The sequence below is a fragment of the Homarus americanus genome, unplaced genomic scaffold (genome assembly GCF_018991925.1).
Source record: "Homarus americanus isolate GMGI-L3 unplaced genomic scaffold, GMGI_Hamer_2.0 scaffold16894, whole genome shotgun sequence".
Lineage (NCBI taxonomy): Eukaryota > Metazoa > Arthropoda > Malacostraca > Decapoda > Nephropidae > Homarus > Homarus americanus.
Window position 1 is genome coordinate 962,015 of NW_024746541.1, and position 27,240 is coordinate 989,254.

Below are 27,240 nucleotides of genomic sequence, written 5' to 3' on the forward strand. Positions count from 1 at the left end.
GTTAATGGAGAACTTATGTCTTCCTTCTTACTGTTAACAGGAGAACTTATGTCTTCCTTCTTACTGTTAATGGAGAACTTATGTCTTACTGTTAACAGGAGAACTTGTGTCTTACTGTTAATGGGAGAACTTATGTCTTACTGTTAATGGGAGAACTTATGTCTTACTGTTAATGGGAGAACTTAAGTCTTACTGTTAATGGGAGAACTTATGTCTTACTGTTAATGGGAGAACTTATGTCTTACTGTTAATGGGAGAACTTATATCTTCCTTCTTACTGTTAACAGGAGAACTTATGTCTTCCTTCTTACTGTTAACAGGAGAACTTATGTCTTCCTTCTTACTGTTAACAGGAGAACTTATGTCTTCCTTCTTACTGTTAACAGGAGAACTTATATCTTCCTTCTTACTGTTAACAGGAGAACTTATGTCTTCTTCTACTGTTAACAGGAGAACTTCTTCCTTCTTACTGTTAACAGGAGAATTGTGTCTTCTTCTTACTGTTAACAGGAGAACTTATGTCTTCCTTCTTACTGTTAACAGGAGAACTTGTGTCTTCCTTCTTACTGTTAACAGGAGAACTTATGTCTTCCTTCTTACTGTTAACAGGAGAACTTATGTCTTCCTTCTTACTGTTAACAGGAGAACTTATATCTTCCTTCTTACTGTTAACAGGAGAACTTATGTCTTCCTTCTTACTGTTAACAGGAGAACTTATATCTTCCTTCTTACTGTTAACAGGAGAACTTATGTCTTCCTTCTTACTGTTAACAGGAGGCTTTCTCATCTTCCTTCTTACTGTTAACAGGAGAACTTATAATATTTCCTTCTTACTGTTAACAGGAGAACATATCTTCCTTCTTACTGTTAACAGGAGAACTTGTCTTCCTTCTTACTGTTAACAGAGACTAACCATCTTCCTTTACTGTTAACAGGAGGCTTTCATCTTCCTTCTTACTGTGTTAACAACAGAACTATGTCTTCCTTCTTACTGTTAACAGGAGACTTATGTCTTCCTTCTTACTGTTAACAGGGAAACGCTTATCTTCCTTCCTTACTGTTAACAGGAGACTTATGTCTTCCCTTCTCCTGTTAACAGGGGGGAACTATGTCTTCCCTTCTTACTGTTAACAGGAGAACTTATGTCTTCCTTCTTACTGTTAACAGAGACTTATGTCTCCTTCTTACCTGTTAACAGGAAGACTTATATCTTCCTTCTTTACTGTTAACAGGAGGCACCCTATCTTCCTTCTTACTGTTAACAGGAGAACTTATGTCTTCCTTCTTACTGTTAACAGGAGGAGCGCATATGTCTTCCTTCTTACTGTTAACAACAGAACTTATGTCTTCCTTCTTACTGTTAACAGGAGAACTTATGTCTTCCTTCTTGCTGTTAACAGAACTTGTATCTTCCTTCTTACTGTTAACGGAGAACTTACTCATCTTCCTTCTTACTGTTAACAGAGACTTATGTCTTCCTTTACTGTTAACAGGAGAGACTTCTCAATATTTCCTTCTTACTGTTAACAGAGAACTTATATCTTCCTTCTTACTGTTAGCAGGAGAACTTGTATCTTCCTTCTTACTGTTAACAGGAGAACTTATGTCTTCCTTCTTACTGTTAACAGGAGAACTTATGTTCCTTCTTACTGTTAACAGGAGAACTTATATCTTCCTTCTTACTGTTAACAGGAGAACTTATGTCTTCCTTCTTACTGTTAACAGGAGAACTTGTGTCTTCCTTCTTACTGTTAACAGGAGAACTTATATCTTCCTTCTTACTGTTAACAGGAGAACTTATATCTTCCTTCTTACTGTTAACAGGAGAACTTATATCTTCCTTCTTACTGTTAACAGAACTTATGTCTTCCTTCTTACTGTTAACAGGAGAACTTATATCTTCCTTCTTACTGTTAACAGGAGAACTTATGTCTTCCTTCTTACTGTTAACAGGAGAACTTGTGTCTTCCTTCTTACTGTTAACAGGAGAACTTATATCTTCCTTCTTACTGTTAACAGGAGAACTTATATCTTCCTTCTTTCCTTCTTACTGTTAACAGGAGAACTTATATCTTCCTTCTTACTGTTAACAGGAGAACTTATGTCTTCCTTCTTACTGTTAACAGGAGAACTTATATCTTCCTTCTTACTGTTAACAGGAGAACTTATATCTTCCTTCTTACTGTTAACAGGAGAACTTATGTCTTCCTTCTTACTGTTAACAGGAGAACTTATGTCTTCCTTCTTACTGTTAACAGAACTTATATCTTCCTTCTTACTGTTAACAGGAGAACTTATGTCTTCCTTCTTACTGTTAACAGGAGAACTTATGTCTTCCTTCTTACTGTTAACAGGAGAACTTATGTCTTCCTTCTTACTGTTAACAGAACTTATGTCTTCCTTCTTACTGTTAACAGGAGAACTTATGTCTTCCTTCTTACTGTTAACAGGAGAACTTATGTCTTCCTTCTTACTGTTAACAGGAGAACTTATGTCTTCCTTCTTACTGTTAACAGGAGAACTTATGTCTTCCTTCTTACTGTTAACAGGAGAACTTATGTCTTCCTTCTTACTGTTAACAGGAGAACTTATATCTTCCTTCTTACTGTTAACAGAACTTATGTCTTCCTTCTTACTGTTAACAGGAGAACTTATGTCTTCCTTCTTACTGTTAACAGGAGAACTTATGTCTTCCTTCTTACTGTTAACAGGAGAACTTATGTCTTCCTTCTTACTGTTAACAGGAGAACTTATGTCTTCCTTCTTACTGTTAACAGGAGAACTTATGTCTTCCTTCTTACTGTTAACAGGAGAACTTATGTCTTCCTTCTTACTGTTAACAGAACTTATGTCTTCCTTCTTACTGTTAACAGGAGAACTTGTCTTCCTTCTTACTGTTAACAGGAGAACTTATGTCTTCCTTCTTACTGTTAACAGGAGAACTTATGTCTTCTTCCTTCTTACTGTTAACAGGAGAACTTATGTCTTCCTTCTTACTGTTAACAGGAGAACTTATGTCTTCCTTCTTACTGTTAACAGGAGAACTTACTGTTAACAGGAGAACTTATGTCTTCCTTCTTACTGTTAACAGAACTTATGTCTTCCTTCTTACTGTTAACAGAACTTATGTCTTCCTTCTTACTGTTAACAGGAGAACTTATGTCTTCCTTCTTACTGTTAACAGGAGAACTTATGTCTTCCTTCTTACTGTTAACAGAACTTATGTCTTCCTTCTTACTGTTAACAGAATGTAACATATTTTATGTAACAAATTCCTCATATATTGTCGTTTTAATTCTTTTTATTTATATATTTATTTATTTATTTATTTATTTATTCATTCTTACTTCTTAACTTTTTTTCTTTATTATCCAATTCTCTTTTCTTCTGTGTTCGTTGTACTCGTATACTTATGAGCCGAGGAAGGTATTTGTTTATGGTCAGTGTGAGGGGTAGGACTGTAGGGGCCCCTCACACACCACCAAGGGGAGGCCGGTCAGGGGAACTAAGATACAACACCTCACAGGAGAAATATTGAAGTACTTATTATTTAAGGCTCACTGTATAACACCAAAGACATGCATGATATGTTTTAGTCAACACAAAGGAATTGACAACTAATGGTTCTTCATTTATTAACGACTATCTTCCGAGCTAGCTACCCAGGGGTCATATGAATCACATTACATTTCGGGAAATGGATAGACCTAATAGGTACTCACATTATAGCCCGCCAGGTGAGGAGATGACACCTACTACTTTTCTTCACTATTTTCATAAGTTTAGAATATATGTTGGAATAAGTATTTTTTTTATTGTACAGGTATACTGGTATATGACATTTTAATATACAATACGTTGGGAAAGTATATTTGTATGGGAAACTGTACAGGGGTTTACCAAAAGTTTTTCAGGAACTCGGTAAATCAGTAATAGTAATCCTAATCAGATGCAAAGGCTTCTGATATATTAAGCTGGGTGGTGGTAGTTGCTCTTGAATTATTTACCGAGTGTGAGTCGAACCATATAAAGTCTTCCTGGTTATGAGTATTTTGCTTAATGAAGGGAAGGGGTTTTGGTAGTGCCAGGGAGGTTAGGTCTTGCCACAGAAGTTTGGTTAGGTTAAGTTTGGGAGGACTTATTGTGGTGCTCAACTGTATTATACTGTGTAGCTGTTGGGTAATGTGACTCTTGTTCAGTACCATGTGTTAATGTTGGACTTACAGTTAGGTTATGATGTTAAATGTTGGACTTCACTCTTTCATGCTTCTCAAATGTTAAACTGATGAGTCTTATAATTTAATTTATTTTATTTATATATATTTATTTTTTTCAGATTCCAAATTCAAGCAGAAGTTCAAGCAGCAGCGACTACCAGCATGGCAGCCCATCCTGACAGCCGACACAGTGTTGCCCGCCTTCTTCCTCATCGGTCTCCTCTTTGTTCCCCTCGGTGCTGCCCTCCTCTTCTTCTCCAGGAGTGTTCGTATACCTTTTGACCCGTGTACTTAATGGTTGTGCTAATGGGTTGTTTTTTATTACTATTACTACCCACACCTATTATTGGGAGGCAGTCAGGCTTTACATTAGGCTCAGTAAAGGGAGCGGTGTGTCATTCCATCACTAATTGCTCTGCTTTATATACAGGGTGTCCCAAAAGTCTCTTTCCTGTTTTAAATATTTATTACTTAAACAAAAGTGATATAGTAATCCAGTTTGTTGCATCATATTCCTTAGTTAATAGAGTTTTCTTTACAGGTGCAGTGGTATTATCTTGGTGGAGAAGATAAGGAGTAACAATGGCGTCTAGTGAAGGGAAAGTGGAATGTGTCGTCAGGCTCTAAGGCTTGGACTATCTCCACTTTATAAATATGCAATTTCAGTGTTTTATGGAGTACTCGATGTACAGATGTCCTAGGTAGATGAGGCTCCATTGATGCAGCGCGAACTGACTTTCTAGGACTTAGTTGGAATGCTTCCCGAACAGATTCAATGGACTCTTCAGACATCCTTGGGCGTCCGCCTCAGGACAGGTCACAAACGCTGCCTGTTTCCAGAAACTTTTGAAACCTGCCCTAATGCTGGGTTTTGAGGGTGGCTCTTTACCATACCTCTGGCGGTATTGTCTTTGCACTCTTGTCAATGAGTTGCTCTTTCCCTTCACTAGACGTCATTGTTACTCCTTATCTTCTCCACCAAGATAATACCACTACACCTGAAAAGAAAACTCTATTAACTAAGGAATATGATGCAACAAACTGGATTACTATATCACTTTTGTTTTAAGTAATAAATATTTAAAACAGGAAAGAGACTTTTGGGACACCCTGTACAGTATATTAGTTATACTGTACTTGTGAATAATGTATCATGTTTGTGTAATTATATACAGTATTAATTTCAGGTGCAAGAATTACAGCTGGATTATACAGATTGCTTGAGTACAACACACATGGAGAAAGGTGAACCAAGGGCATGCAGAGATGTCATTAAAGACAACATCTCGGAGACATGCACCTGCCAGAAAAACTTCACCGTTTATGAATCTTTTGAGAAGAATGTAAGTAATTAAGTTCTCCTTTGATGAGTTAGTTTATCTCTTGTTTATTCTTCTTTTATTCTCTCCTCTTATTTTTTCTTCTTTTGACATGTATTGTTAACTTTAAGTCATATCACCTGCCCCCTCTCTGTCTCATCCACGGTCAACACTTACTTGGCCAACACTGCTCTTTGCCATCACTGAGCCACTCTGCCATTTTCGAGTTTTAGTCAACAGGTGACAGCCATTAACCCTCTCAGCTTCTCACGAATGGCGTCGAACATAAAGGGTGAAAAAACTTAGGCTCAGCCTCGCGGCGTCCAATGGCTATATTTTCAAATAACTCAAAACTATTCAGTGAAACTGACTAAACTTTGGATGCCATTTGACAGTTGTCGCTTTCTTTGTGTGGGCCTTATCACCTTCCCCTAGATGGTCTTGGTTGTGTGCATGGCAGCGCAGCATGAAGCCAGTGTAGCTCTGGCCATTAGAGAGAGAGGAGACTGCGCTGCTCAGCCCTTTAATTGTTTCATGAGTTTGTTTTATGTTATTTTACCTTAGTATACCACAATATTCTACAGGCTTTGTTCTTTATTTTGGTATATAGTACATATCACTGAACACCATACTACAAGGAAAATGTGAATGGAAATCAAGATGTTACTAAACCTTTTCCTACTTTTTCAACTCATACTTGGAAAAAAAATGGCTTGAATTTAAAAATTTGTCAATTATTTATGGTTTCATACAATTTTTCAGACAGTTTTATGCTAGAAGAGACCTCATTACAATTAATAAAACAATTCCATGGCCATGAAATGAACCCTAAAAAAAAAATCGGGAAAATCTTCCAAGGCTGAGCGTAAGTTTTCATACATGTGTGTGTGTCTCAGGCTCCCAGGCTGAGAGGGTTAAGAGCAAACAGGTCAGGGTTGCTGTTCTTCTCATATGTTATAACTGTCAAGCCTATTTCTTTATCTTTAGGGAGACTTGTGGTGGTTGTAGGTGTTGTCAGTAAAGTAATGCACATAAGGTCCGTGTTACTAAGATGTCGGCACACCACAGTTGTAGGTGTTGTCACACAACAGTACCACAGTTGCAACCGTGTAGGAGGCGGGAAACATAAACAGAGTGTGACAATTGTAACATGTTTGTTGGAATATTATTCATCAATCACTAGTAAAGATACTAAATTTGTGTTCTTATTATGTGGATCATCCGTGTTACTAAGATGTCGGCACACGGGACACAGGTGCCCGAGGAGGCGGGAAACATAAACAGAGTTGACAATTGTTGTTTGTTGGAATATTATTTCAATCACTAGTAAAGATACAATGTTTCTTATTATGTATCATAGGTAAATGTATGGTTTATTGATCTGTTTATCACTGTGCCCATCACGTGTTTCTTCCACACATATTTAGAGTGTCCACCTGGCAACGGGAGCGAGTGAGTGACACGTGTTACAGCGTCGTCTGCTCTTGTAACTCTTCTCACTCCCTCCTATATTTCACTGGATATACTGTTATTAATAATGTTTACTGACATAATAGTGATTATTCATGGCATTGTAGCTAGGTTAGCTCGTTACTTGGCTACTGGGCGAAGCTATGAGGTGTTATGGCTGTTTTTCAACTTGTATTTTCGGGTTGATATACGTAACTTACTTCATCTATTTTTACGCGGTTACATGCACACACCATCCTACGTACATATTGTGAAAAAGTAAAAGAAATAATTGTCCTAAGGGCAAACACGTAATGGGAGGAGAGCACAGAGTGTAGGAGCCTCCCAGCTAGTCTTCATTACTATGGTGGGAAGTGTATGCAAATAGCTTTTATTTACTGATTTAGCAATACAGTTCTGTACTGTATTTTTGTTATGACTTATTTATTGGTACAGTATTATTTTTATTTATTTCTCACATTTACTGGTACTGTATAGGTATATTATTTTAAGAAAACTATGGATACACAAAAGTTTTTAAGTAAATGCCCTTTAATACCATAAAATACAGTACCTGTACTGTATTTTGGTGCTTATTTTTCATTAGTGATATGTCCGTTAGCCGGATCAATTGGTGCAAAGCACTTCCGAGAATGAGTGATTTCCAGGTCACAAGACGACTCTCACAAAGACGGAAAGAATCCCCATCCCCGGAAATTTCCGGGGATGGGGTAATTTTAATCAGAATATTCCAGAAAATGTGCCCCTCGGAAAATTGTTTTCAAAGCCGGAATTGTCCAGAAAATTCCTGCCTTGGGGACAAATTTTCGAGAAAATTTTAATTCTGGCTATTGGAGAGTTCCGGGTTTGAAGGGTTTTGGCTTATGGAGATATTACTTATTGTTTTTTATACATTTAATACATTCCCGGAAGATCTGGACAAACAGCTTTTTCTGACAGGTGGTCCTCCCTGTTAGTCCTGACCTTAGAGGGTTCACTCTATAATAATTGATTTGACTTAAAAATACAGTACAGCCCCCCCCCCCAAAAAAAAAAAATCGCGGGGGTTAGGTTCTCAAAATGGCAGCGAATCGCCAAATCCACGAAAAACATTTGCCGACAGGGGTAGGTACAATTTTTCTTGTGTACAAATAGATTTATATTCCCTCATTCGCTGACTCAGGATTGAGAGAATTTTTCCTGAAAAATATTGGGGCTATTGGAGAATTTTGAGAGTGGTGATTCTGGGTCACAGGGAGATTGCTGTACTAGAGGTTAGGGATCATGAATGGGGAGCTCATATATATTTTTATGAAATTATGAATTTTTAAATTCACAAACTCAGAAACTATGAATGTGTAGGATCTACTGATGGCAACATGAGGCATACTAGATGGCTGAGAGTCAACAAGATGATCTCTCTCTAACTTTGTATTGTGGACGAGCTTGGTGTACAGTATGGCACTGTACTGTACTGAGTTAAGGAGGTTGGAAATAAACATTCTAAGTGTTCCATTCATCAATGTAATTATTGTTATATGAATGTTGTGTTCCTTTACAGGTTTACCTTTACTATGGATTAGACAACTTCTACCAGAACCATCGCCGGTACGTCAAGTCTCGCGACGACAAGCAACTGCTGGGCAAAGACGACACGGCCGTCTCCAATGATTGTAGTCCTTTTGGCACTGATGGTGAGGGTATGGTGTACGCTCCTTGTGGGGCCATCGCCAACTCCATGTTTAACGGTAAGAAAGAAAATAACGTCTGGTTTTTGTATCTGTGTAAGTTAGGGAAGTTTACGCTCGTTAAGTTATTGTTTGTCATTTACAGGATGAGAGTGAGAGGGGATGTTAGTTGTGTGTGAGTCTGTACAGTACAGTACAACTGAGTCTAACATTGTTCTTGCTGGAGGCATTTCCTACATTATTTTTTTATATTGTATTTGTTTTAACTTCTTGCTTTATGGGTGTACAGTTTTATGGGAATAATAACTCAGTGTTAATTCTTACCAACACATGTGTAAACCAGGCCACTTATAACAGCTTATGGTGTGGCTTTACTGTACTGTAACTTACCGTACTGTACTGACTGTAACTTACTGTGCTATACTGTGACTAACTTACTGTACTGTAACGTACTGTAACTTAACTGTACTCTAACTTACTGTACTGTATCTTATTGTACTGTACTGTAAAATATTGTACTGTAACTTACTGTACTGTAACTTACTGTAACTACTGTACTGTAACTTACTCTACTGTACTGTAACTTACTCTACTGTACTGTAACTTATTGTACTGTACTGTAACATAATGTAGTGTACTGTACTAACTGTACTGTAACTTACCATACTGTACTGTAACTTATTGTACTGTACTGTAACATAATGTAGTGTACTGTACTAACTGTACTGTAACTTACCATACTGTACTGTAACTTACTGTACTATACAGTGGTCCCTCAGTTAACGAATGCCTCGGTTAACGAAATTTCGGTTAACAAATTACCTTCCATATGAATCTTCATTTCGGTTAACGAAATTCTTACGAAAATGTTATGACATGTTTTGGCTTGCTCACCAGCTGGAAGATTAGTCCGCCAATACAGAAATCAGTTCTAGGGCTTACAGTCGTTAAAATTGGAGTAAATATCAAGAAGGTTGTACTATTCAATAATTTTCCAAGTTTTATATTAATTTTTTTTAGTAATTTTAACACTTATTTAACATAATTGCAGTACAGGGAACTAGTTTTTGGTGCACCCATCAGACACTTCATTCACCCACCAAGGCCTCAGTTTGTATCTCTGTTCAGTGCCGTACCATGCTGTACTGTTCTGTACTTTGCTGTACTGTTTTGTGCTGTACTGTACCATGCTGTACTTTGTTGTTTTGTTCTGTTCTGTACCATGCTGTACTGTGTTTTGCTGTGCTGTACTGTACCATGCTGTACTGTACTGTTCTGTAGCATGCTGTACTGTACCATGTTGTACTGTGTTGTGCTGTGCTGTACTGTACCATGCTGTACTGTGTTGTACTGTGTTGTGCTGTGCTGTACTGTACCATGCTGTACTGTGCTGTTCTGTACATTGCTGTACTGTGCTGTACCATGCTGTACTGTGTTGTGCTGTACTGTACTGTGCCATGCTTTACTGTGTTGTGCTGTGTTGTGCTGCTGCACTGTACTGTACCATGCTGTTATAAATTATCGTGCTGTACTGTGCTGTACTGTGCTGTACTGTACTGTACGGTACTGTACTGTACCATGCTAATACTGTGTTCTACTGTGTTGTGCTGTGCTGCATAGCTGTACCATGCTGTACTGTGGTGTACTGTGCTGTACCATGCTGTGCTGTGTTGTGCTGTGCTGTACTGTTTTGTGTGCTGTGCTGTGCCATGTTGTACTTGCTGTGTTGTGCTGTGCTGTACCATGCTGTACTGTGCTGTCCTGTACCATGCTGTGCTCCTTGTTTGTGCTGTGCTGTCCTGTGTACCATGCTGTACTCTTGTTGTCTGTGCTTTTAATCTCTGTACTGTGTTGTGCTGTGTTGTGTTGTGCTGTACCATGCTGTACTGTGTTGTGCTGTGCTGTACCATGCTGTACTGTGTTGTGCTGTGCTGTACTGTGTTGTGCTGTGCTGTACCATGCTGTACTGTGTTGTACTGTGCTGTGTCTTACATTTGTTGTGAAAAACATGAATATTATATAACTTTGAACAAAATCGACTTAACCCCTTGAGTCTGTGTTACCTGACCTGAACAAAATCATGTGGCAAATATGATGTTAAAAATGGCATCGTGGTGGTGTAGGAGTTAGAGGTGTTGCAGTTGTTTTAGTTCAAGAGATGTTTTATGTTGAGAGTTACTGAGTAGAATATCTCTTATGGTGTTCCAGAAGGTCTAGGTATGCAGGTCCCTTCACTAGTACAGTACAGTACAGTGCAGGAAGGTTAAATTACTTGGTTATAGTCCGTGTGGGAGGGGGGGAGGGATAGGGAGGTTACCGTGTGGGAGGGATAGGGAGGTTACCGTGTGGGAGGATAGGGAGGTTACCGTGTGAGAGGGATAGGGAGGTTACCGTGTGAGGGATAGGGGAGGGTTACCGTGTGGGATGGGATGGGGAGGTTACAGTGTGGGAGGAGATGGGAGTTACCGGTGGGGCGTGGGGAGGTTACCGTGTGGGAGGATGGGGAGGTTACCGTGTGGGAGGGGGAGGCGTTACCGTGTGGGAGGATGGGGAGGTTACACCATGTGGGAGGCGTGGGGGGTTACCATGTGGGAGGGATAGGGAGGTTACCGTGTGGGAGGGGGGGAGGGAGGTTACCGTGTGGGAGAGAGAGAGAGAGAAGTGTTTAATATTTATTACTCATGTGTTGTATTTCATCACAGATACGTTGAAACTTTTTGAAATAAAGCTGGGTGGCCAGGCAGAGGAGCTGAACCTGATTAAAACAGGCATCGCGTGGCCATCAGACCGCAAGATCAAGTTCAACAACCCCCCCGGAAGTCTCAATTCAACTGGAGGTACAGTGTAGTCTACATAAATAGTGCTATTATTAATGGTCAAACAATTCTAGTTCATTAGTGTGTGTGGGTGGGTGGGTGTGCTAAATTAACTCGGTATGCACACTTAATTAACTCAGTATGTACAGTCAGCCAAAGGTCCAGCAGCCCCACCATGAGTCTCATGCTCACAGTAGTACCTGACAATACTTGGTAAAGGAAGGCTGTATGTAAAGGTGATTGGTGGATCTGTTTTTGGTTGTATCACTGTCAGGATAAGTATTAAACAAACTATTGGTGACGTCTTCATAATAATAAACTATTCATAATTATTTTACAACATGAGAAGTTTCCAAATGTTTGTATATTTGTTTGAATAATGAAGAAATTTTGATGTTAGAATCTTGAGGCAGCTGTGGTTGTAGTTGAGTTGCCAATTCATTAATTTAATTATCTTCATTATTGAAACCAATAGACAAAGCTTTGGAAACTTCCCATGAACTAAAACAGTGATGAGGTAGGGAAGTTAACACTCGGGATCATACACACACACGAGTGGCGTTTTGATTTAATGTAAATGACACTCTTGCCGTGTGATCAGACACGCCTTTTTTATTATTCTTTTATTTTATTTTTTATTTTTATTTTCCTCCAAAATTTCTGGTCGAATTACTTCAAATTTTAACGGCACCTTTGTCACGCCACTCTCTTGCACGGATCCAAGTGTTGAGGCTAGGTGGCAACCCTCCTATGTGTGGTGGACCATGTGGTACCAGACAACAAACACCAGTAATGCTTCTGCCTCAGTGTGTGTGATCCCAAGCACGATTTATAAATGGCCACCGTGGTGTTTGTGCCGCTATATCAAGATGTTTCTTACTTACAACCTCGATATCTATTCTTACGATGTGATAGAGTGATGTGTATTGAAATATTTATAATGAAATAGTGAAATAGTTTATATTTTATGAGATGTTGGTGAAATGGCTACTCACAATACCACACAAGAGCTTATCATCATACATATACGGTGAACCCTCGAAGATCCGGACTAAATGGGGTGAACACCAGTCCGGAAAAGCCGATTGTCTGAATTTTCCAGTGAATAATAAATGATATAAGAAACACCAGAAATACAATACTAATGTTGTGAAAAACAGATCGATGAACCAAGCATTTACCTATGATACATAATAAGAAACATTGTATCTTTACTAGAGTGAATGAAATAATATTCCCACAAACAACAATTGTCAACTCTGTTTGTTTCCCGCCTCCTCAGGCACCTGTGTCCAAGCAGCTGACGGGTCAAGCAGCGCCCACGGGCCTAAAATATTCTTTGCTCTGGTTTGGGAATGCTTCTTAGGGAAACTTCTAGGAGGCTTCTTAGCCCAGAACCCCCAAATTTTTTGTCTGGATCTTCGAGGGTTTACTGTACAGGCCTAGCTTGGAAATAATCTGTGATCGTCAAATGTAGTGCAGTAGAGGCATACATATGGTGAGTTGTTATGAATATATTGTGCTTATTTAATACATATTTGTAACGCCATCACCATTGTCGTCCATATGCCAAGGCCTATCTCGTCTGAGTGGTAAGTGGAAATATTATTGCCAAAATTTCAGTTTTTGTTGCAGAAACTTCTAACTGGTCTATTTCTCTTCCTTAGTATGTGTACAGTAATAATCCTTCACAGAAAAATACTTTCAAAAGATTCTGAGAAAAAAAAATACTAGAAAGGAAAAAAGTGTATGAATATTTCAGCAACTGCTCCTGACCACCAGTTATTGTTATATTTTATTCTGTTATTCCATTACTTTTTACATTATATTTTTTCTGATTACACCATCATCTTCCTTGTGATTTACTCTTTCTTGTCATGTGTCTTTTCTACTGACTGCTGTAATGATGTGGATACTGTACAGCACAGAGAGGAATCAATAGTAAACTCTCACTTATACTTGCCAAAATGGCTTTAATATATTTTTTATGTTTTTTTTTATTTCCCAGCATTTTTATACATAGGAAGGCGTTATTGAATAAATATTTGACATTATCTCGGCCATCAATAGCACACGGGGAAAAAATATCTCCAAACAGAGTGAGTGACAGACTCATTAAATAATTTTCAGGCGATCCCAAGAGTGTTAATGAGAATGAAACATTATATACAGAATGTGTTGGTTCAGGTTATGTAGAGGTGTATGCCTGCTTGACCCTTACAACATAATGTACCTTATGAGCTAAGGACACAACACCTTTATTTAACTGTTGTGAGCTAAGGACACAACCCCTTTATTTAACTGTTGTGAGCTAAGAACACAACCCCTTTATTTAACTGTTGTGAGCTAAGGACACAACCCCTTTATTTAACTGTTGTGAGCTAAGAACACAACCCCTTAAGACTCCATATTGAGAAGTTTAGTAATAGATGGAAGCTCCTCTGGTACTGTATGAAGTTAAAGGTATGGATAATTGCCTAACACAAGATATTACTGTATATAGTATTTGTAACTTTTTAATATCCTTTGTATGTATGAATTTATTTTATATTTTTTGTGTTCATTAATTTTATTTTTATTTATTTTTTATTCCCAGCTTTCAAGAATAACGTTAAACCACCGTACTGGACGAAGAACGTGTATGAACTAGACAAACAGGATCCCAGCAACAACGGCTACAAGAACGAGGACCTGATCGTGTGGATGAGGAGCGCCGCCTTCCCCACGTTCCGTAAATTGTACCGAAAGATTGACCACAACATGACCGGATTTAAGTTTAGCTTCCCCAAGGGCCAGTATTACCTGGAGGTGGAATACAACTACCCAGTGGACTCGTTCGGGGGGAAGAAGCGAATGATCCTGTCAACCACCAGCTTCTTGGGAGGGAAGAACAACTTCTTAGGAATTGCTTACATCACTGTTGGGTGTATTTGTCTACTGCTGGGCATTATATTCCTTATTATCCACATCAAGTTTGGCAAGAGGTGAGTCAGCACGTGTTGTCATAAAGCCTTATACTGTACAGGTATCCCCCGACCTGCAATGTTCCTATCTGCGATATTTTCCGTTAACGATGCCGAAATATTAAGACAACTCCCCCATTTGCGACGTAAACAAACTCACGTTAACGATGCTCGTCATCCCGCCAACTCGGCATACGTATCACTCATTTCATTTGTCAGCTGAGGCGTCGTCTACCAGAACACCGCCCGGTGGCCATCTGGTCCAGCCATTGTTTCTTCTTGGTTACATATGTGTAAGAAATGGAGCTCGGTGTTTATTGGTCATTATTGGTGTTTTTTGTTTTGCCTTAAAGTGAGAAGACATCACTAAAGTTCACATTGTACTCTGTTTTAGTGACTGTGAAATGCTTTTGTTGTGACTGTGCACTCTGATCCCTCACCCGGACAATGGGTTACCTTACATTGCATCAGGTCACTAATCTCTTACAACACCACCATCACAAGGCTCATGGTGAACACTGTACAATACTGTGCATTATTTTGTTTACAGTATTTACAGTATATTGTTCGTATACAGTGGTGTTAGCATAAATTAATACTGATCCGTGTGAGATTCATCTTTTAAAATATATTTATTTAAGCAAATTTTAAAAACTATTCTTGGTTATTTTGATAAAAAATGGTGTTAATAGCTTATTTAGAACTTATTTAATTGATTCCGTTATAAACATTTCTCATGGATTTTTCTCATAAAAGAATAAGAGTCCCCATCATCATGTCATAATATTTTGTTTAAGGATGTTATTATTTGAACAGTAGAGAATTTATTCAGGACCATTATGGTATCATTCATTTCTCTAACAAAGAACAAGTACTGTAAATAAAAGTTTATACTGTACACTTTGTTGCTAGAGTATAGGAGGTGGTGCAGTGAGTGAGGGAGGGACAGTGCAGTCAGTTTCTCCTCCAAGGATTGCCTCCCACCCACTGCCACTCTCACTCATGACTGTCATTCATGATACAATGTTGTTTATTTTTATTCAGTAATTATTAACCCGTTCACAGCGGGAGGTTACCCTAAGCTGAATAAAATCGTGTGGCGGTAGCCAGAATAAAATGGCAAGTGCGTGACATGCGGTGAAAGGGTTAAAGATAATAACTATAATAATCTGTGTTTATTAATAACTGTGACCTTCACACACGATACTGTATATATCTCAAAGGTAAAAAATATTATCGGGAACTCATCTCCATATATGCAATGGTGCCAAATTCATTTCTCTGACACAATTAAGCAGATGTTGTGAATAAAAGTTTTTAACACTTTTTTATAGCCATAAATGTATTTGCTAGCAGCGTCATGCCTCAAATATACCTTAACTTTTGTCTTTATTCAAGACATCTTCAGGTCATGAGACCCACTAATTCCCCACCCCACCTCTACCTAACATTGCATCAGAAGGTCAGTAATATAATCCCCACCCATCTTCATAAAACACTTTAGTCCCCATCATCATTATCGGTTTTTGTGACTGAAGTGAGTAGTGTATTGTTGGAAATGTCTGGCAAGCATTTTGCTCACCATCTTTAAGGACAGGATGACGGCTACACCCTACTCTTCAGACTCCCCAAAGTCTGTGTGGGACTCTAGTTGATGTCTCCACTCCACCTTCAGCCTTGAAGGGGACATGTGATGACAATCAGACTTGTTCTTAATGATGTGGCCAGTGTCGTTTAATTGTGTTGTAGTGCGAGTTGTATTCTAGGATTTTTTTCTTCGGTGATACATATGGGAGTTGTCTGGTCAGCAACCTATTCCATTGAACCCCATGTTATAATGATCCTGATTTATGATATTTTGACCTGTGATTAGGTTGCCAGGAGCCTAACCCCATTGTAAATAAGGGGATACCTGAACTGTGCTGTGTAGACTTATTTCCTCCCCTGTGTGAGTGGCTTTATGATGTAACTTGACCAAAACATATTAGCTACTTAACTTACTTCAAAAAATCTTGCAGGAACTTGAGCTTTGGCCATTTGTTAGTCTTGTTAGGTTGAAAAATTTGGTGAGAACTTAGCGGTGACAAAACTTGGCACAATTTACTGGTAAGTACTTCATGCAACTACTGTACTGTATGTCGTTAGGTTACACCAGATGATCTTTTGTGCAGGAGAGTGACTGAGGCGAGGACTTGTGGTAGTTGGGAACCTTATAGAGGAGTTGTGGTAGTTGGGAACCTTATAGAGGAGTTGTGGTAGTTGAGAACCTTATAGAGGAGTTGTGGTAGTTGGGAACCTTATAGAGGAGTTGTGGTAGTTGGGAACCTTATAGAGGAGTTGTGGTAGTTGGGAACCTTATAGAGGAGTTGTGGTAGTTGGGAACCTTATAGAGGAGTTGTGGTAGTTGGGAACCTTATAGAGGAGTTGTGGTAGTTGAGAACCTTATAGAGGAGTTGTGGTTGTTGGGAACCTTATAGAGGAGTTGTGGTAGTTGAGAACCTTATAGAGGAGTTGTGGTAGTTGGGAACCTTATAGAGGAGTTGTGGTTGGGAACCTTATAGAGGAGGTAGTTGGGAACCTTAGAGGTTGGGTAGTTGGGAACCTTATAGAGGAGTTGTGGTGGGGAACCTTATAGAGGTTGTGGTAGGGAACCTTATAGAGGAGTTGTGGTAGTTGGGAACCTTATAGAGGAGTTGTGGTAGTTGGGAACCTTAGGAGTTGTGGTAGTTGGGAAAGGAGTTGTGGTGAACCTTAAGAGGAGTTGTGGTAGTTGGGAACCTTATAGAGGAGGTGTGTGTTGTAGAAGTGAGAGTTGTGTAGTTGGGAACCTTAGAAGTTGTGGTAGTTGAGAACCTTATAGAGGAGATGTGGTAGTTGGGAACCTTATAAAGGAGTTGTGGTAGTTGAGAACCTTAGAGGAGTTGTGGTAGTTGAGAACCTTATAGAGGAGTTGTGGTAGTTGAGGAGTTGTGGTACCTTATAGAGGAGTTGTGGTAGTTGGGAACCTTATAGAGGAGTTGTGGTAGTTGAGAACCTTATAGAGGAGTTGTGGTAGTTGGGAACCTTATAGAGGAGTTGTGGTAGTTGAGAACCTTATAGAGGAGTTGTGGTAGTTGGGAACCTTATAGAGGAGTTGTGGTAGTTGAGAATCTTATAGAGGAGTTGTGGTAGTTGGGAACCTTATAAAGGAGTTGTGGTAGTTGGGAACCTTATAGAGGAATTGTGGTAGAAGTATACTGTACAGGTGTGGGTTGTACTTCACTCATTAGTAAATTTAATTAATACTCTGTACCTGTTTATGTGAAGATGGATGCTGTATAAATTAGTAATAGTTAAATTGTGTTATTTTTTTACAGATCTGTGGATCAGTTGAACATCAACCAGAACACACCATATAGTGACTAGCCCAGCGTCCTCCATACTACACTCTAGTTGCTAATACAAAGACAAATTACACTTTAATTAATTGCTAGAAAATTTGTTGTCCGTGGTGATGACATTCTAATCTTTTATTAATGTATAATAGATTTCCTCTGGGCTGTTGAGAAGGAAATTATTTATTTACAAATTGTGAACACATTTTTTGTTATTATTATTATTATTATTATTATTATTATTATTATTATTATTATTATTATTATTATTATTATTATTATTATTATTATTAACTAGTCCAAGTTGGTTTAGTACCATAAGCTGTTGAAGCCCAGTTTTGTACAGAAGCAAATGTTAATGGTTTATTATGGTGATAAAGTTCCAGTATTACCCAAATTTCACCACATTGTAGTATTGGCTCTAATTATTCTTTTTCAACATCATGGATAAATAAATTGACATTGTTTCTTCACAATTTTGAGCTGCGAGTCCCTCTTGAGTATTACAAAGCCAGAGAAGTTTAAGTCCTGCTGTGAACCTGAGTAAATATTAAAGAAAATAATATGTTGTTCAGCATGTCAGGTTTACACAGTCAATCATATTGGTGATGTACTTAAGTTCCTGAGTCAAGACGATAGAGTTAACATGACATACTAATTGTGTTCCTTTGGCATCACTACATAATATTTGTTATCAGTTTATTTCCTCATAATGAACACTAAAAGTTTTGCATAATTTCATTCCACATATTTGTCATCATTGAATTTGTCTTGATATTACTGGTAACGTCATCATAATCCACATACTGGTAATGAGAGTTTGTGTATTTAGACCGATTGTTACCTAATAAGACACTGAAATTATTGACCAAACTCTATTAATCAAGTGCCACAAGAACATTGGTAAAACACTCATCATTATTTATTTTGTTAGATTGAAAAAATAGATATATTTTCTTCATTCATTGTAGCTTCCAACACACAAAAAACAGGAGATTAGGTCCTAGAGCAGGGCTGGGGAACCTATGTGTCCAAGGTGGCACATGGGAGTGATTAGTTTTTTTATACAATGAGAAGTGTTGGCCTGGTGCTGGCTGGGGGATCATGTGACTGGACAAATGTTTTAAAGTCCCTGCCGGTAAAATCAGTATTCAGGTAGTGGCAGAAGTGAACGGTTGGCATTGGTTTCGTTCTGCTCGTAGTTGTTGTTCTCTTGTTTGTGAGTGAACATTGAATTATTATTAATTTTTTGAACAGGCTTCCTAAAATGCTTGCCTTTATTTCAATCTCCCTCTCTTATAATAATGTATTCGTAAAACAAAATGAATACTAAGTTAATAAAACAGTACTGCTTTCATGTACTGTACTGTACTAGGCTCCCTCTCAGCCCCACCCTCTACTGTCCCTTTGGTCCTGAGAGAACCTTTTTGAGCAGCAGAACACCCCCCCCCTTTCCCCCAAAGTCCCTAATTATTACCAAAAAGTCATTAATTTTGCCTCTTCTGAAGTGTGAGTTATGAATAGCATGTAATTCCTAAACTGCCCCATGTAAAACATTCACAAGCATTAATGGTTGCCTAAACAGACTTCTTAAGAATACTTTCAAGCTGCTACTCTCTTCTCTCTCCATAATAACTTTGTAAAATATCAATAAATTATATATTAGTTATAATTATAATATAATAATAATATATAAAATATTAATGATATAAGGTTAATAATGATACCTGTAATTTGTTGCTCAAAATTCTCATGGGCATGTGAGATAATTTTTCAGACAACTATCGACAGTTTGGGCGCACACTAGAAAGTTCACCAGTCCTGTTCTAGAGGAACATTATGTTTTAGGGTGAATGATGTAAATATTGTGACTTTAAGGAAGATTCTGGTGATTTTGTGTACATGTGACTGTCTTAAATATTAAAGGAATAATTATGTACAGGATAATCCTTACTAGATGTGGCTATCACTTTTCTAGATACAAATGGCTGTCCTAATTATTCTACTCTACCAACACAATTCATGAATAAGATATAGGAAATTCTGGTCCACCGAGTAGTGAGCGGGAAACTTCTTGTAAGAATAAGTCATTTCTTGGACAATTTTAAGAAATTATCTATGACTTTGGGCAACTTTACATTTCCTTTCACATAAACTATATACTTTGATTATTCAGTCTCTAGTAAATTGGACAGTGTATTATGGTCATTTTTTGTTGTGTGGTGAATTGTATAGATTCAACAAGAGGCCAGACTTGTGTTAGTTACATCTTCACCTCACTGTAGTGCCCCTTAAGTCTGGTCATGTTACTGTAGTGTTAATGTCACTGTTGTGCTCTCACTATTTTCTCTCATCCTAACTGAAAATGACTGACTTCTGCACCTTGAGGAGTAATGTGTAGTGTGTGAGAGGAAAGTACTCCTTAATGGGATGGGTGTGCCTCATATGTTGCTCCTGTATGGAAAATGAACCTTAAATTGTTTGTTATAATCTTGGATGTAACTGTAACTGTTGTGGTTGCATGCCAGTGTGATGACTTGTGCTTCACCTGAATATTTATTTGTTGTGCTGTGTATGTTGATCACCATGTAGGATTAATTATATTTCCTGCATCAATCTGTTAACAATCAAGGTTTTGCTTCATCTTGTGACTAGGAACACAAGCTAAGGATGCATTATTTATTGTTTATAAAGAACATGAGAGTATCAGAAGAAAGAAATAAAAATCCCTGGAAGTAATTACAATAGAGTAATACTGTACTGTACTGTGACAAGTGACCTTATTCTTAATTTTAACTTGTAGATGGAAATTTAGTTAAGTACCAATGTGTTGTTGCATATTTGAGCTTTCAGGTAAGGTAGTTGAAGCTGGATCATATATTAAGTATTGAAGGTTATATCCATCTGTTCAGTGTTGTGTCTGTGAAGAGAACTTATCATGAGCAACAACAGCGAAGGCGGGTTATATCCCACCTGGTCGGTAGTAGATCGGGTCAACCAGTTAGTCAGTCTTAGGATTGATATTCGTAGAGCTGACTGATGCAGGTAAAAACTAAAACGCCTCATTTTTTACTTTCATTATAGAGGATTAAAGGTTGTTTCTGCATTATAACACAAGGAAGGTTAACAAAGAAAGACAGAATAATGAAAAAGATGTAGGATGTAATAATATGTGAGGTGAAGTCAGAGAGTGGTGGTGGTGGTGAAGCATTAGTGCCATAGTTTCATTTTCACTCTTAATGGATGGTGAAGAGTTTGTACTACAGTAGTCGCAACACAGCTCTTTATTGTATCCCCAGGTGTACAGGTATTACTTCTCTTGATACTTATATTGTCTCATTTCATCCAAAGGTTATCTTGTTAAGGTGAGAGATGAACAAGGATGATGCTTCACTATTAGTTTGTATATTGTGGTTCTTTTGTAACAAGAAAAACACAATTTGTGATTAATTTGTTTGTGCTAAAATATCTATCAAATATAATTATATCTTGTTCTTGTTGCTATGCATGCATATTATTTAAAGACTGATACACACTAAAGGTTCTTTTGGTGGACCATTGAACCATCATCATAATAGTCTATTTCCCTGAGCTGTATGGTGCAGCAGTATAATTTAGCAGTTCCTGTAAAATCACTTGTTTCTGTGTGGAGGTGTTACCCTCACCGTTGTTGGTCTACAGTTATATTATTTGATGGTAATTAACATAAACAGAACTGAACAATTATAACAAATATGAAACTGCATGTAGTATTGACTTAACAATTCTCCCTTATGTGTCGACTGTAAGGTCACCTACAGTACAGTACAGTACATCTAGGAACAGGGTTAAGGTTACAGAGACAAGTTCAGGTCTGTTGAAACGTAGCCTTATGGCCACTGGGTATGTGTTTAGTTTACCAGTGGAGCTCTTTGCATATATTTATACTGTACATTATATATAATGTATACTATAATTACAGTTTGCATTAAGTATGTAGAACTTTAATTATTCACAATGACGAGAGATAAAGTGTTTCATATGTATAATTTCTATTTGTGAGGGATTTTATTTAATTTTGTCTACAGTACTGTAGAACATTACTTCACTGTGATTCTGCATCTTGTCAGTGTTGAGGAGAAGTTTGTACAGTATAATGTGTGGTGGTTGTGCAGTGTGAGGTACTGTACAGATTTAACAGCATGTACTTCTGGGTCGGGTTCATCCACAAATCATGAATTGTATTTTGAATGACAGCGATAAGTTCAGTGTTATCATCTTCTTCAGCACCTCTTCAGTAGATACAGTATTGTATTTACAGTATAGTCTTATCAAGCATTAAAAACCTATATAATTTTACAGTGTACAGTATATAGGCATATTACTTTGATCCACTTAATGTATACTGTAATTGATTGCAAGTGAGGAAAGATTTTTGGTGCAGCCTTATCCATTAATCTGACTTACAACAAGCATGTCTCTCAGCTCAGACTGTGTCATACTGTACAATATATCTGAGTGAGTGGAGTGTAGGAGTTGTCCATCGTACCTACATCTGTATACAGAGGACACTGCTCATTACAGTCAACCCTTCCATTACCAGACTAATTCTTGCAAGCCCTGTCCATTTTTGGGAGGATTCTGTTATTGAGAATATCCACTATCGGCAGGGTTTACTTTATTGGGAAGTCTGTTTTTGAGAGGGTTTACTGTAATCAATATTGCTTCTGTACTCATTTATCTTCGTACTCCAGCAGCAGTACGTGATATCCAATCCCTTCTTATTTCGCCTCGCACCTAACCTGATCTTGTGAGTGTTGTTCTCTCCTCATTAATTCAGAGTAATAACATCATTTTTCCTGCTTCTGATCTCCATTGTATTGTAGTTTATCAAGTTTTCTCCACACACTTTAATCATCAGTTCATCATGACATACACAATATTGATACAGTAACACATTATTATTATTTTTCTTGGCTAGTATTGATGACTGACCCGCCGACACATTATTTGTTTTGATGTTGTTTTCTTATTGTATTTTCATCAGTCAGTTCTGATATGATAATCATTTCTTTGGAAAATGATTTGTACGGTAGACAATTAGGCGCCTAGGGGCACACTACTTTGTCTTCTTGGCGGTAATATGGTTGTAACGCTGTATCGCCAAGTGTAAACAGCCAATAATTATATTGATGCATTTCAAAACTCACTGTCGCTCTCTGATCAATGGCAGTTGCCAGTGTACGTTTATGAGCCACATGTTTTCACGCTTAGGAAGTTAGGTAAGGTTAGATAGTTTCTTGGGTAGGTCGGTGAGGTCTTCTAACAATGCTTTTACCGCTTGTTTTTCTCATCAACTAAGGTTAGGTTCGGTTTAATTAAAAAATAACCACTTTTTAACACATTTGCCCAAACTATGACAGTGTCCAATATGAGTCACAGTGAAATTGCAGCGTTTTAAATTCGTTTTCTACGAATAATCGGCGGCGGGTCAGTCGTCAATAATTACCTTTTTATTCTTCATATTTTACTATCGTGCAGAAAACAATTGCATTCCATTAAGTTAACTTTTCTTTGCCACTAAAACTGTATAGCCATCACTTCCCCTCTGGATTAGTTTTAAGTTAAGATATAAACAATGGAAGTACAATACAGTCAAAACAAAAACTCCTAAATCCTGTTTTTATTGAGCCCAAATTTTATCCACAAAGCATAAGAATATTCTCACAGGTGTAGTGTATATAATGCCTCATCACAGGTGTTGTATAGGTGATGATGATGTATGTTGATTTATTATTATTGTCTTAGAGTTTATATATAAAGTATTATTGAGGTGTAGTGATACATCTAGTCCAATAAATTGATTATTATCTATATATAGATTTTTGTTTTAATCTTCATTCTTATCATTGAATTATGTATTGGTGGTTCTTGTTACATAATACAGGGAGTTCTTGTTACATAAACTTAATACAGGGAGTTCTTGTTACATAAACTTAATACAGGGAGTTCTTGTTACATAGACTTAATACAGGGAGTTCTTGTTACATAAACTCAATACAGTCCACACCGACCGACCAACATAGGGACGCAACTTGGCCTCCCTGCTGACATCTCTACATTTTTCAGTGTTGTGAAAAATAAGAATAATATTATGTACAGTCAGTGTTTTTGTTCATATGACAACACAGAATAAACATTACAAGTAACTTGGTAGGAAAGACAGTGCTAGACCCTGACCTGGTGTACTGGGTTGGTAAAACAATGTTACTGTAACTGTTCATTTAGGTCTATTTGGTGGAGCAGTACAAGTTGTTTCAGTGGTGAGGTTAAAATTAACTAGGGCGTTGCTTCTGAGATTTGCACAATAGGAAGAAATTCATATCAATGTCAATCTTACTAGAATTGGTTGTATTTTCAGGTACAGTAAACATAAAACCTTAATAAGTTGGGTTGGGTTAGGTTAGGTTAAGTTAGGTTAGGTTGGGTGAGGTTAGGTCAGGTCAGGTTAGATTGGGCAAAGTTTGGGTTGGTTTAGGTTAGGTTGGCCAAGGTTGGGTTGGGTTAGGTTAGGTTGGGCAAGACTGGATTGGGTTAGGTTAGGTTAAGTCGGGTTAGAATTGATCTTCAGGTGAAATAAACTGGTGGGTTGACATGTAGGTGATCCCCTCCCACCCACCCCAAAAAAGACTTGTTAGGCTTGAGTAAAGTGTGAACTCGTGCTGGCTGGTACTATTTCCAGAGCTGACAATTGTACTTTATTTACCTCTGAAAACACGGCAGTTTCGTTGGTTGTCACGGGGACACACAAGACACAAGAAGCCTATGGCTGTCGCCGTCATTGACTTCACCAAGACATTCAACCTAGTCGACCACAATTTAACCATCATCAAAGATATCTACCTCGGGTTTCAGAGAAGATCTTATACCATGGCTTACAGACTTCCTTAGTGACCGACGCCAAGCCGTACGCTTCTGAGGGGCTGTCTCTACTTTTCAGTCACTCCTGAAGTGTTCCCGAAGGCACCAAGATGGGACTACTCTGCTTCCTCATCCTCATCTATGATGCCCTGAGAGAAACTCTTGCTTGCTGGAAATATGTCAATTACACTACCATTGGGATCAGTGTGAACAACTCCACTCCCGACTGCACTGCCCTCCAGCATATATTGAACAATCTCCAAAATTGGATCACCAACAACCATGTCACCATCAACCATACCATGGTTATGCACACTAACCTTCCACCAACCATGACCCACTTCCCTCCATCATACTGAGCCCCAACACACTCTAGGTTGTGGACTCCATCAAGCTCCTCGACATCACTGTTGTTGATAAGCTGAATTGGAAAGCACACGTCAGTGCAATTGTCCAGTCTTCCTGCTTTCGTCTCTACCTCCTCTGCTTTTCAGTGCTTCCTCAACATTCAAACTGCCTTAAACTCACCCCTGCCTAGTCTTCCTCCCTAAATGCCACACAACGGAAACACATAGAAAAAGTACAAAAGAGGGCATGCAAGATTAGTCTCTGATCATGACGACCTCATCTGCAAGTTTGGGGAGAAACTTCTGCACCATCCTCAACACTGTCTCCTACTTCCACTCGAGATCCCTAGTCCGCAGGTTGCCGTTTAACACTACAACTACATCTATCCCATATGACCATGTATTAATTGCTGTAATTTGAGCCCAATTCCCAACCATTGTAAAAATTATCGACAACTTGTAGTTAACCCATCGTTCACTCACTGCCAATCTCACTTTTGTACTGTAACTGCTGAAATTCCTTGTTAATTTACCCTTCGCCTTCCTTGTCATTATATATTATATTTGTACCACTTATATTACTAGTAAATTAATTGTCAATCAAGTGATCCATTCCTCAATTATGTAACTTTTATCCTCTCTGTTGACTGTATATTTTCAACTCTGGCTGCCATGTTCTTTCATTAAACCGTTGGTTATTATTATTATTATTATTATTATTATTATTATTATTATTATTATTATTATTATTATTATTATCATTAGTGTTATGCGGAGGCATAATTTGGTATAGTGTTGGTAAACTAGGTGCTTTGACTATTTTGTCCAAAGCAACAGTATTTTGGCAAGTTTCGGAAGGTTTTCTTGTATATATTGATGTATTACCAATGCAAGAATATTCTAGAATGTATGGCATCATTTTTGTTGGGATTTTCTTCTTATTGTAAACCTCGATTAGAGTAGAACATTCTAGAACCTCCCAGGCGTCTCTGGGTTGTGCTAGGGTGTTGTGGGATCGAGGTATGTACTGTAAGCCACAGTGTGCAGCTGACAGTCAGTCAACTGTTTTTGCTCAGAGTGAAAAGAATAGGCCTAGTGGAACAACTGAAGATAATTGTTGAGCAAGTATTGTGGAATTGTTGTGAGCAATGCAAAAGTGAAAAGACGAAGGAATTGTACACTGGTAGTGTGCTGACTGTATATTCGAAGTGAGAAATCCAGCTGTGAAGACATTACCCTTAGGGCCGGCGCTACCCACTAGGCGAACTAGGCTATCGCCTAGGGCGCCAACATCTGGGGGCGCCACAAATTCAGGGCAAACTTGGATAAAATTAAAAATGAAGGGAAAACTGTGGTGGAGCCGTGGAGGGTCGGAGCAGGATGTTAGAAGGGTGGGGGGTCGGAGGGAGGCGAGGGTAGGTAGACGGTAGCCGACTGTGTTTTCTTTTTTAATATTCGTTAACCCCCCGGAGGAACTAACCCGGGTCCTGTCCTTCAGCGGCCAGGAGAACTGTCGAGCAGTGACCTGAAGGCTGACATCTGAGGAACCCTTCTCCCAACCCCACCATCCCCTCCCCTCCCTTACTGCCAGGGCGGCTGAGCCGCCCCTTCCCTGCCTTTGTCGGGATGAGGCAAGGTTACCTAACCTCTGAAGTTTGACCTCGCATAACATAATCCCACTGAGACTGGCCAGCGGCCAGAGCCGCCAGCCGCCAGGCAAATAGTAACCTGGAACAACTTGATTAGTTGGAGATCAAGATTCAAGCTGTCCAGACTACTCACAGACACCAGTGACCAGGCCACTTCAGTCCGAGTCAGTCATCTCCAAAAGTGTGGTGCAGTGGCAACAACTTCAACAGCTGGCTATCCTGCTAAACAGTAAGTTGAAACTTGAAACTGTCTTATTATTTTTATAGTATGTAGTTATTTGATTTATCTTGTACTCTGTCTATAATGCTGTACACCTTAGCGAGTCTTTGTTTCAATCTTAGTGCTTCTCGTCATTTCGTCAAGTTTTATCATACGTGTGTTACGATGTGTACTAGTGGACGTATGTACTGCGTGAGTGTGTACTAGTGATTGTATTTTTTTCAACAATAATTTGATATATGTTTTGTAGAATATATTTGGTTATGTATCCATTACAGTAAAAGCTAATCTCCAGTTT

General features: G+C 38.4%; 1 protein-coding gene across 1 annotated transcript in view; it reads left to right on the top strand.

Annotated features, from left to right (window-relative positions):
* The window catches only part of LOC121879352 (cell cycle control protein 50A-like), a 38,118-nt gene extending 14,433 nt beyond the window's left edge, over positions 1 to 23,685 (top strand). The window contains exons 2-7 of the mRNA XM_042385953.1: positions 4,337 to 4,482; positions 5,405 to 5,560; positions 8,547 to 8,733; positions 11,376 to 11,510; positions 14,086 to 14,473; positions 17,809 to 23,685. Coding sequence (XP_042241887.1) covers positions 4,337 to 4,482; positions 5,405 to 5,560; positions 8,547 to 8,733; positions 11,376 to 11,510; positions 14,086 to 14,473; positions 17,809 to 17,857 — 1,061 coding nt within the window. The 3' untranslated portion in view covers positions 17,858 to 23,685. The remainder of the gene's footprint in view (positions 1 to 4,336; positions 4,483 to 5,404; positions 5,561 to 8,546; positions 8,734 to 11,375; positions 11,511 to 14,085; positions 14,474 to 17,808) is intronic.
* The last annotated feature ends 3,555 nt before the right edge of the window (positions 23,686 to 27,240 follow it).